The sequence below is a fragment of the Micrasema longulum genome, unplaced genomic scaffold (assembly GCF_059751315.1).
Source record: "Micrasema longulum isolate JH-2025_06_02 unplaced genomic scaffold, ASM5975131v1 h1tg003256l, whole genome shotgun sequence".
Taxonomy (NCBI): domain Eukaryota; kingdom Metazoa; phylum Arthropoda; class Insecta; order Trichoptera; family Brachycentridae; genus Micrasema; species Micrasema longulum.
This window is the reverse complement of record NW_028280340.1, coordinates 163,422-175,999: the sequence shown is the minus strand read 5'-3', so window position 1 is coordinate 175,999 and position 12,578 is coordinate 163,422. Positions and strand designations below refer to the sequence as shown.

General features: G+C 33.8%; 1 protein-coding gene across 1 annotated transcript in view; it reads left to right on the top strand.

Annotated features, from left to right (window-relative positions):
- LOC148270923 (atrial natriuretic peptide-converting enzyme-like) overlaps positions 1-12,578 on the top strand; it is a 103,042-nt gene that overhangs the window by 74,581 nt on the left and 15,883 nt on the right. Inside the window, exons 8-9 of the mRNA XM_088242038.1 lie at positions 7,732-7,884; positions 9,723-9,938. Of these exons, the coding sequence (XP_088098164.1) occupies positions 7,732-7,884; positions 9,723-9,938 (369 nt within the window). The remainder of the gene's footprint in view (positions 1-7,731; positions 7,885-9,722; positions 9,939-12,578) is intronic.

Here is a 12,578-nt window from a genome sequence, read left to right as displayed (position 1 = left end):
TTATATAATACCTGAATTTATATAACAAACCGCTGAATACAAGGGTCCTCAACGTCGGTCATATTACCCTTTCGGATTATTTGGCTATTCAACCTTTTACTCAAATTAGCAAACATACAAATATTCTAGCATTTTGCCGAACCATAATTTTTGATATGACGATGTGTGCTTTACAAAATCGCTGCCCTAGTTCTTGTACGTTCAATAGACCATTTAAAAACAATATGTGCATTATCTCATTACGCGTCCATGTAGCTAAAGAATTATTATTTTTTCCGATATTAAATAGTATTTCAGCATTTTTTGAGTGCCAACCTCGACTCACTTATTTGACTTCAAAAACAAATAAAATGTCTTTTCTACAATTTGAAAAATGGTCGATTGAACATACAAGAACTAGGGCAGCGAAATGCCTTCTTATCTTTATATATATATATATATAATTCCTCTGTACGTGTGATGTCACCGTACTCCTCCTAAATAGCTTAACCGATTTACGTGCGGTTTTCAGAGAAATATAGATCTTTGCGCTATGCATGTTCGTAGATATTAAAATTTTCAATCTAATATGTAAAAAAAGAAGTTAGGAGCATAATTTTTTTATTCATCGATCTACCAGGTTTGCATTCGAGGAGAATGCATTTGCAAAAAAAATTTAAAATGTTTTTTTTTGTGCTTAAAATAGTTTGTTTTTGAATGTTTTGAAACAGCATTTGTTTTTTGTGGATCTCAATCAGATTCTTTCCTTAAATTCCTTACGATTTTTGGCGACAGCAAAATAATATTAAATTCAATACATTTTTAAAAATCGTATTCCTACATAAGTACACCCCTTTGTTGGTGAGACGACCGGAGTTTGACGTTTGTAAAAAGAATGGCACACTTGAAAAATTTTTTGGAATTCAACCATAAACAAGTACCTATTTCAATTCAATAATTTTAGAATATCAACAATTGGGTTCACCGATTTACGATCCGCAATCGCGTGAATACATGATTTACAGTCTGTCAAAATCGTTATATGTTTCCATCTATAAGGCGGTTTTTTTAAAACGTAAACTATAGATTCTCTAATAGCGTATATTTCAGCCTGAAATACTGAGCAAAAGTGATCGAGTTCAAACTTCCTGGCAGGCAGTTCTCTTACGCCATCGTAGGGTACAAATGCTGCACCTACTTTGCCATTTAAGAGACTGCCATCAGTGAAGATCCTCAATTTATTCTCTTTCATGTCAGGCAGCGTTTGGTCATTGAATCCATGGTCTATCTGGTATCGCTCCGCAGGATGAGGAAGGGACAAAAAATTTCCGGCTCCCTGATAAAACCTGTCAGTTGGCAAGTCTTGCAGAGTGAGACTTTTCTTGACCTCATAAGCTTCTGCAAGCTCCTTGACTCCAAGGTCGAGTGGCATGAAGCCGCTAAGAACCTGAGCAGGCACCAAGGAGATTGTTCTTTAGCCCTTGCAAGACCTGATGGCAATTTGTCTCTGAATGGAGTCCAATTTCTTCCTGTTATATTTTTTATTTACCGCATCTACCCACACACTTGAAGCATATGTAATCAGGGGCTCGACCGCTCCTACGTACATTTGCTGCATTACCTCCGGTGATGCACCCCATGTTGGTTTAGCGGCCTGAACAAGTTTGTTTGTAACAGCCGCAGCTTTTTTGCAAACATTTTCAATATGTTTAGACCAATTCAGGTGGCGGTCTATGGTTATACCTAAAACCTTAAAATGATCGACGAATTCCAACCGGACTCCATTCACGTGGATGATGGGCTGCTGGTCTTTTCTTCTAGAAATGAACATTCCATTTGTTTTTTCTTCAGTGAAATTTAGTTTGGCTTTTAATCCCCATTTTGTTATAATCTCTAGAGCATCTTCCGTTTTCTTTACGAGTTCATTTATTTTGTCTTCTACAACTATTAACAGGAGGTCATCTGCGAATGCAATCAGTTCGACTTCACGGCCTAAATCCTTCTGAAGGACATCATCTACGATGTAGTTCCAAAAACTTGGTCCACATGAAGACTGCATAGGTTAGGTAACACTTATGGAACGGCTGCAGACATTGTGTCCAATTCTTTACCATCTTATACGTCCACAATACTAAGTTAATTTGTAGCCGCTCGTCAAACTATTTTTGACAATTCAATTCCATAAATTAAGAAAAAACCCTATGTTTATTTTTATTGCCATATACTTGTTTTTTTATTTTTTACTATTATATCAAATTGCATTGTAGTATTCGCATTTCATAGATACATATTTTTATTTCTTATTTTTTCGTGAAAATATATGCTTGCTTGTTTATTAATTTAACTTAAAAATGTCTTTCTTGCTTACCGTAACACTTTATTTATTGTTTGCTTTACAGAATTTATTTCATAAGCTTATATCTTTGCATTTTTTGTTTATATACGAGTACTTACTGTTTTTCTTGCATACCTTTGTTATTATTGTTTTTTTTTTTCTTTGTAAAACTTTTTATTGTATCCTTTTTAACTAATTTCACATATTTTTTCTGTATATTCGGGTTTATTGTTTAGTATGTTAGCATGTATTTCATTTTTATTTTTTGTAAATGCCTTTTGGGCGTTAATGAACAAAATAAATAATAAATGAATAAATAAATAAATAAATTAAAACAACATGCATAAATTCATACAATTGTTATTACTTTAAACTTAAATTATTTTAACTTTAACACTTTTATTCCGATAATTATATCAAATGGTTTGCAAACCCTGCTTGCACTTGTATATAACAAAGAAATTTGTTTAGCCTGGTGGGGACCAGTCTGACGATGTTGGACACGACGAAACGGAAAGATTATTTAAATTGTAGGCAATTATGTTAAATAGACATTTCCTCCCTAACAATTTTTATGCTTTTATTCATTAACTCGATAAACTCGTATTGTAGTGAAAAACATCAAATAAATTATAATTATTTCTTTTGAAACGTGTTCCGTAATATGATAGGTTTCATGGCAACCATTATTTCTTTAAATTTATACACCGAAATTTCCTCCAAAACATAAATTTCCTTTTGTTATTCGTTCAGGAAATTTTCAAAAGAAATGATAAATCTCGCCGTGAAAATAACTTTTGCAAGCTCGTTTTACACGTCGCCGTCGCGGCGCTCGAGCGAGTTAATAATACACTGCACAACCCGCTACCGAAACACCTTAAGCGAATATTTAATCCACTGCATAAAAAATAGCACCGCTGTAGATGTAATCGATAAGAGAAAACAAACTGTTTTATGCGGTGCCCATCACCTGACATTTTAGCTTGTGTTTTTGGAACCATGTAGCTATTGAAAAGCACAAGCACGCGGACCGTAGAATTATGCACGTAGAAATTGTACAAAGACATAAATACAGAAGATGAAAAATTTTTACAAGTAATACATATCGTTTTGTTGACAAAACTAGATATTTGCGTTCTTACGATTAAACCAAACATTTCAATTATATTTAAGCGACGAATTTCTAGACTTTTCCCAGTGATTTAAGATGGCGGAATACAGTCATGTGACTACAATTTATCTGCTCAGCCAATTCTGCGATGCGGTGGTTTGAAGGAAAGCCTCATGAATAATATGGTTTGAGCGGTCTTCATCAAAGTCCAATGGTCGTCCCGAACGCTCCATGTCGTTCAGGGCCCCGATTATAATGGAAAGTTCACAGAGTTATCTTCGATTGTCTATAAAGAGTAATCGATATATGTGTACGAAAATGAGTATATAAGCATGAACATTTAGGGTATATTCATCGGTAACCTATAATTGAACATGTTTAGAAAAAAAAATTGCAAACATATTTTATTTTTTATACAGAAAACTTATTTTACTTGGTAGATAAATTGAAGATAAATTTTAACTTCCCATCAGAGTACGTACCCAGGTCGAAATTACCGTCTTTGAATTGCAAAAAAACATCGATGAGCTGTTCTTTCATCCATTAAATATTCATCGTACACCGCGCAAATATCGCGAGCAGCTTTGACAGGTTTATTCCGTCGGTTGAACGCGAACGGTGGTGTCAAAATGCTCACATTCGTCTACTTGCCATTCTATTTTAAAGGTTTGTTATCAAATAAAATAATTTATGTAACGTAAAAGTAAACAATAATATCTTGTACACATCGACCTTCTAATACACATAGATAGAGTAAAATATTTTTTTGAAATAGTGACCGAGTTTGTTTATTTATATCAAGGCTGCATTTGGGGAGACTACATATGCTTCAAAAACCGTAAGAATACAAAAGTATGTCTGTATTTCAATGTTTTGCAACAACATTCGTTTTTTATGGATCTCACTCAGATTCTTTCCTCAACCATTCATCTATTTTTACTGTGTTTTAAGAATAGCTAAAATAATATTAACTTTCGTTTATTATATTTTTTGTAAGAAATAAGAGCTTCAGTATTGTGCCGCAAGTTTGACATTCAAAATAAATAACACTTATATCTAAATGTTAGTTAATTTTTATATTGTTAATCACTTATAAATAAATACTTCTTAATGAAAAGTTACGTCATTCTATTCGCAATGTTTATCCGAACGGTTTTATGCGCTTTCTCGGCACAAGTAAGCATTTTGGTTTTGATTCTAAACGTCAAGTTCACCTTATACCCAGCTAGCGGTCAAAGAACAACTTAATACGCGTTGGGCATCACTAGAGATGTAAGGCGCTAAAATTACCCAGATATTTTAAGGTAATTTTACCGAATTTGGTAAAATACGGTATTTTATTGTAAAAAAAACACATATGACGTACTTATTTTTATTTTTCTAAGATATAACAAATACGAGTAGCTGTGTTCTAGGACACGTTACATGACTGTGAACACCAGGTTTAGATCCATCGAGTGGTTGTCGAGATTTATTATCAGTATGAGACGTTCAGGGTCATTCGTTCTGTACTTTTTCACTTCTTTTTAAAAATGGTTATGATATTTTAAAACTTAACAGGATCGGTGGATATAGCGCCTTTATTACAACTTTACGTTTGTGACCTTGAGCGACCACCGCTCATGCCGCGATTTTGAAAAAATCATTTAGTTTTTTGCGTATAATTGCGTCCCTATAGATTTTAAAGAAAAAAATATACAAAAGTCTGATAAAATCAAATTTACTAATAAATCGTAATTATTTTTTTCCAAGTACCAATAATTTCCAAGATACACATTTGAACATCAAATAGATTTTATCAAAATGCCGTTGCACCGCGCGCGGCGGCCATTGTCAACGGCCATTGTTTAAAAGATCCCCTCAATTTGATTCTTGCATGTACAAAAAAATCTTAGAATTGAACTAAGTTATCATTTTGAACGCATACAAGTAAAGTAATTTTTAAGCAAAAATGTTGTTTTAATTAGTCTGCCTAACCTTTTAAATTTCTCCCTAAAATTGGTTTATAGGTCCTAATTTTTATAATTTGTAAGATATTCGCGTAAATGATACCTTCAAAACCTCAACTTTTTCACATCAAAACAGCTTTTTTATGCATTAGCTATGTTTGTGGCCACCACTGCACGGCTGTCATAATATTCTAAGTTTTTTGAGGGAATCGATTGTATCACACAACATATCATTAATACCTTGAAATATAATTCTAAAAAAAAAAATCACTTTTTAAAAAGAAGCAAAAAAAAAATTAAAAGATTTTTAGTTCGCAATTTATAAAGATGACGTCAGTAATCAGTTTTTTTACGTCAACTAACATATTTCTTCGAATAAAGCTAAAACTGTGGGTATAAGGTAAGATAAACTAAGTAAACAAAAAATAATGAAAAGTCTTTACCTAAAAATTACGGTATTTTACCACGCTTTTTGGAAAAATTACGTAATTCTACATGCATAGGCATCACTTAGCGTTCAAGTGTCAGTTTAGTGACATAATTTTTGAGAGCACAGGGCGCGTCTATGTGTATTAATAGGTCGATGCTTATAGAGAAGAAAATCCCATGAGAAATAAATGCAGGAAATCGGGTAAAAACTAGAGATAGAACGGAAACTGTTTTTAACCGGATATCAAATATTTGGCGAGCTCTAGGCCGAATAATCGGATGTCCAGCACATTGAGGTGATTTTCACAAAAATGGCGCTATATAAATTATCCAAACATTATTGACTATTTTTTTCACCAAAAATATTTTTTAATTCCCGTTTAATTTTTTTTCTAGAGTGTATACTAAGGATGAACGTTTTATGCAAAAACCGTAAATTTATTTTAATAATGTGGGTTACTTTCTTTTTTCCGAACACGGTCGATATCAATATATCAGTTTAGTGGCGTTGATTTCATGATTTCAATTTTCACCGTTTAATGAATTTCAAGTATCCACCATCCCTCCCTTCAGTCAGAACCATTTGTGCAGAAAACAATCAAGTGTCTTCAGTTAATTGTATAAATAATAAAAATCTGGTCAATTCTTTAATTTTCTTCCGACCTTTTAGGAACAATGGAATTGAATTAAATTATTGATCCCCTTATTAAAAATAATATCGTTTTCATTGTTTTCATGAATTAAAGGCATTTTCATTGGAAGTTCTTTATTCTTTCAAATTACCTATCAACTGGTTTGTTGTATTATTCGTTTAGGAAACAAATATCCCGACTTGTTTGTAGCGTAAATGTTTATTTTTATTTTGTGACCTGAATAAATAAATAAATTGTTACCCGGATTAAGTTCACCAGAAGAAGCCATTTTGTTATTTATATTGAAAGCTCGAATCCGATAAATCATTTTCAAGGTTATTAATTGAATAATATTACGGTATTTTTTTATCAACCAACAAATCTGAAACTAATAATCTTTCTCGCGCAAACATAATACTTTATATTTCCAGTATGCTTTAATGAATCTAATGATTCCAAGGAAGAACGTCATTAAATACCAAGGAATAGTTTTAGATCCCAAGCTTGTATTCGATATTCACACTAATGAAATTATTAATAAGGCATACAAAATGCTAAAGTTATTAATGCGAATGTCTAACGACTTCAAAAACATTATCAATTTTATATAAAACAGAACAGAAGTTAGTTAATTATATGGAATCACCAATATAAAATACATGTAAACGACCTAGAAAGGGTACAGAGAAAAAAATTATAAATTAATTAAAATACAAATTTTACTGTTCATATTTATGTTAAGCTTTATTTTTGGGAGAAGTAAAAATTATAGCTCGCATTTGCCATATGAGCGTTAAATGGGCTCTCATTTCCCGCCTATATGAGGCAATGGGAGCGATTGATTGTTTTATTAATCTTTATTGTACCTTAATGCATAGCTGTAGTTGATTTAAACTGTGATGAAAAGATAGTAAAATAAACGAGGCTTAAGTTACTAATAAAAAATGACAACAAAGTAAACTGATGTGGTTTTTATCAACATTTTCCTTTAGTAGACTCCAGTTCTCCCGCTCTCCCCTACTTTCCACCACTACCTACGCAGCTGATTGTTGTTTTCGTACTTTTAACTATGTTAACAATCACCTAGTTTTATTTAACGTGTTTTTTCAAAATTTCATGCGATCAGCTGACGCATAATTTCCCTCCACTATGCAGCTGACGATTTTTTTTCAACTCACTATAGATAATACTATAGACCTTTATTACTTTAAAAAATTAAATAAAAAAAGGTGATATTTCCCTATTGTGCGTGCGTTTTCTGTAATTTTGAATAAAGTTCTCCTTTTCTTCGTATAGAAACTATGAGACGTTGCGGCTTCTTCTTGGACGTATTTGGCCTGACGATGCCCGACTATCTGCAGTGTGACTTCTTTCCCGAATCTACGGACACTGACGTGTGCCTGGGATACAGAGAAGTACGAGAGGCAAGACTCAGAGCACAGAAACCAGGTATTTTCATAATTTCTCTTCTACAACTATCTTTATCTTCTAATTAATCATTCTCTCTTCGCTGAAGATCGCGAACATCGACTCAAAGACTATGTAATATATTCATCCGACTGTGTAATAACTAAGATAAGAACGCTTCATAATGTCTCTAAAGAGCCAAGGTAAAATATTCAAATTTTCAAATCACCCAAGCGCCCATTTACTTATTATTCTGCTTTTTATTTATCGGCGACAAAATAATGTTTCGAAATTTCATATTTACTCGAAATTTAACAAACACTTTTGCGTTTTTAATGTTTTTTGCACATTCTAATAATTTTGATGCAAAAGCCGGTATTGTTTTGTCTTGAGCATCTACGATGCAACCAACAAAATGTTTATTTGAAAAATTTGACAGTTGTGCACGTACCGTATGATATTAATTGTTTGCCTTTCTGAGTTTTCTTCCACACACTGCTTAAATGCATGTCTTTTTTTCTAAGAAAACTACTTAGATTGATCATACAGTATTAAAAGTAGGCCAAGGCGTCGTTTTTATTTCTTGGGGATAGTAAAATAAATCTGAAATTACACCGGTAGCCTTTTTGCTTCCATAAACAACTAAATAAGTACGCTAATATATTTAATTGATACCTATGAAAGTTACAAGGGTTTATGTTGAAGATTATATTTTATGTATCCACCCGAGAAAAGTGATGCGGACAAGTGCCACTCAAAGGGGCTGAATTCGCCTTTAAAAGGACTTTGGACTTATACGTACAAGGAAATCTTATTTTTTCTCTAGGAATTTTTATTTTATTTTGATAAAATTATTTCGTAATTTCAAATACTACTTACCATATACAGTATGTCTCCCACGCGGTGTAATGGTTAACTCATTTGACTTTTATGCATAAATCCAGGATTCTATTTCCGATAATAGTAACAAAGACGGTTTTTAAACCATTGCTAACTATAATACCATACATAGTTTTAATAATTAACTTACCGGACATCTGATTTGTAAACTGATCATCTTGCCGTCATGTAATAAACCTTGATGATTCACTGCAAATAGTATAATAATACCCCTCATGATTGGAAACTGGCTGGGTACCAGGGGCGTGCGGTGAGGTTTCCGAATAGGGGAGCAGTCACTCGGTACTAGGTATATAGGTAAAATATAAACCTACTACCATTACAGTCATTAGAGTTAAGTGCTTTGAAATAAACTGAAAGGCGATTTCATGCCATAATTTCACCCCAAAAGAGTCATATTTCATAGTTTAGTATCATAATAACATCGTGTGAACCGATTTAAGTGCTAAATTTGTTATAAATCAGTCACTTTATTTGAAAAATAAGCATGGATTGGTTTGGTAGAACTGCTTCCACAGAGCTTGTAAAATCTCAATTTGCGCGTGCGCGGACGTGTGAATTCAGTACTGGAGAACCGCCTCATATGAATCAACTGACTTACGCAGTTCCTTATTCCAGAATTAGATGGAGCGCAATGATTTTTACATCTCTTAGCGCACAACTGCGTAGGGAAAGGTTATGTGTGGGTTTGGCAAAATTTTTTAGAAGTTATTATTAAATGAACAATGAACTAACCACATTGCCACGATTAACAACAAACAAATTAAAAACTCTCTGGTTATGAAAAATATTAGTTAACTTGTAGCAGTTTTTATTATATTATATTATAAAAAAATAGATACTGGTTGTTTAGATGTCAAACTTTCACGGAAGCATTGATTCCATCCAATTTATGCTGGATTCGCTACACAATGATTCGAACGAGATGTGGCGATTTAAACTAAAAAGGTCAAATGAATACTGATATTTGTTTTTTCCAGTCTGTCCTACGGGCTTCCAGTGCGACACGAAGCGCTGCATCCCCGCAGACTGGCGCTGTGACGGCCACGTGGACTGCCTGGACCAGACTGACGAGCTAAACTGCAAGAGCTGCGGCCGAGGGACCATCCACTGCGGGGAGCGGCGCTGCATGGCGCAGAGCCACGTCTGTGACGGGAAGGTCGACTGTCCGTGGGGGCAAGATGAGAGGAACTGCTGTAAGTGTCTGTTAACTTTAATTTCACCTCACAGCTAGATGAACTGAACTGATCGAGATCGTCCGCGAGGCAAACTGCGGAGAGCGGCGCTGCGTGGTAGGTACATGGTCGTACGTCGTACCTCAGGGTTCAATCTTTGAACTCCACTATTCAATGTAAATGTACCTTCATATTTATTTATACAACATAATCGGTAGCAGTTGAGATATAAAAATAAAACTGGATAAATAATAGCCCTGTATTTTGTGTATCTTAACAATTTACTTAAAATTATGAATAAAATCATCACATCTATCGACGGTTTATCTAATTTGTAATAACCATTCAAATCACATCTGCATAACGCTATTTTATTTCAAAACCCTGAAATGAAATAATACGTCAACAATGTTTTGAGTAAGTCCAAATTCTTATTTTCAGGCGTTGCCTAGTAGGTGAATTGGTTCAGCCAGATGAAACTCACCCACATCATAAAGGTTTCAGCTCTTTTACTTCACAAAAGTCAAAAGATGGAAGAGTTGGGTAAATGTGGATGTTTAAACATAGGCAGAATGGTGAATGTTACACAGTATGGAAAGTTGCCACTTAAACTGTGAAATAAAAATAATAAAAAAAAAAAAAAAATTAAACAGCCAATGACAGGCTATAAGCCTTGTAAATGCCTAGACTTCCATTTTCTCTTCTCGGAAATTGTTTACCGCCCTGTTGCAACAAATTTGAAATTATACGTATTATTTTTTAACGCAGAAAAACTCTTGGTAGTAAAAAATTAGATACGGTTTCGATATCGAACAACGTTATTGCAACATTACTCGAGAACTTATTTCTCGACCCGATCCATATAAGTTAGGTGTGGCGTAAAATGGCTGAGAGGAAGATTTATATGCATAGATCCATTATCAAGATATCAATTTATAAACTTATCCGTCGTTTTCTCATCTTGAGCCGAATATTGAAAAAGTTTTGCGCATAAAAATATACGAACGGTAAATGTTTACGGAGCGCGGGAAAGTCAGATCCCACACTTCTGTTTGAACAGCAAACGCCTACATGCGCCAACAGATTTGCCGATATTTCGGAAACCCGAATTTCGCGGACGAGCGATGTTAAGGGTGATTTCTGGACAAGGTACGTATACAGGGTGGAAGAAGCTGGTTGAGAAATCACCATCGCGCATAAGGATGCGCGGTATGTCTTGTTTATTTACACATGGCTGCGGCTGTTAGAACACCGTTATCGGCGGTGCCAATTTAGATTAACTTATCTCCATGCCGCCCGTCGATGCCATACAAATGCTTAGAGTATTTAATAAAACATGACGCATCGATTTAAAACTGGACAAAAATGTTTCCACGTATCATATTCAAATCTTGAATAATTTACAATAATTTTAAACACCTTGCAATACCTTTTGCTTCAAATAATTGATAGAATCAAGAGAAAAATATAAAGAAATACCGTGTAGTTTTTCACATCAAACGTTTGGGTAGGTAGGAAGAAATCGCCTTAAGGCAATATACCCTCCTACGCATAAAAATTGTACATGTGTGTCAAGTGTCAAAACCAATATATAAACGAAATGATATTTATTTTTTACGAAATTTCTACGAGTACAACACGTCAATACGTCAGAAATATTTTTTCTTAAAAACCTTTTAATTTTGCTGCGTCGAATTGCGCATTTATGTAGGTACAATCATGCTCATATTGCATTTACATAAATACGTATTAGTAAAATAACAAGAAATTAATTTTATACATAAACGGGTAACATAAAATTTAAAAATGTGTCTCTTTATAGTTAGCCAGTATGGTGATATTTATGGCGGACATTAATACATTCATTTCCTCACAATATTACAAAAACAAAAACGCTAGTGAAATTTATTCATGGGTACACCAAACGTTGGTCCCGCTTAATGGAATATTCCTCTACAGTTAGTTTTACGATGTTTAAATAGAGTTTTGAATTTAATTTAATTCCCGAAAGTAAGAGGGATTTATTCTCAGAATTATGAAAGAATTTTCCAGTTATAAGCTCGGAGCATAAACAATTCCGTTTACAGTCTCGAGAAAGCGGCTAATGGTTATTTAACTCGAGCGTAATTATATTTCTTATGCAGCTTTAATATGGAAATTTCAGCTATAGCCAAAGGAATTAAGAATGTTAGCGAAAACGTTTTATTTCCACGAAATCTCACTTTCATACTTTTATTTATTTTTATAACCCTCTTATAGCTTATACACAATATTACACAAGGCGCTTAACTTTAGGGAGAGTCTACTTACCTTTTGAATGCGACACTTGGAACAGTAAACTATGCTAAGGAGACATAATCAAGTGTCTAGTGGATTAATCTGTGAAGTTCTCCCACGCAGATATTTTCTTTCAAAAGTTTGCCATATTAAATCTATAACACATTTCAATATTTTATTTTCCTTGTAAAAATAAATATTTATGTTCTTGTGAAATATTTTTTTAAATGGTCAGAAAATGGCGAAGATAACCTAGTTGTAGAGGGTAGCCCTTCGGACCTCCGATTCATGAATCCGTAACACTACCAGGGCTGGTATTCCGAACGCGTTTACAGCGCGCTATAATGCGTATTTAGTACGTAAAAACGCGCTATACCGCGCTAT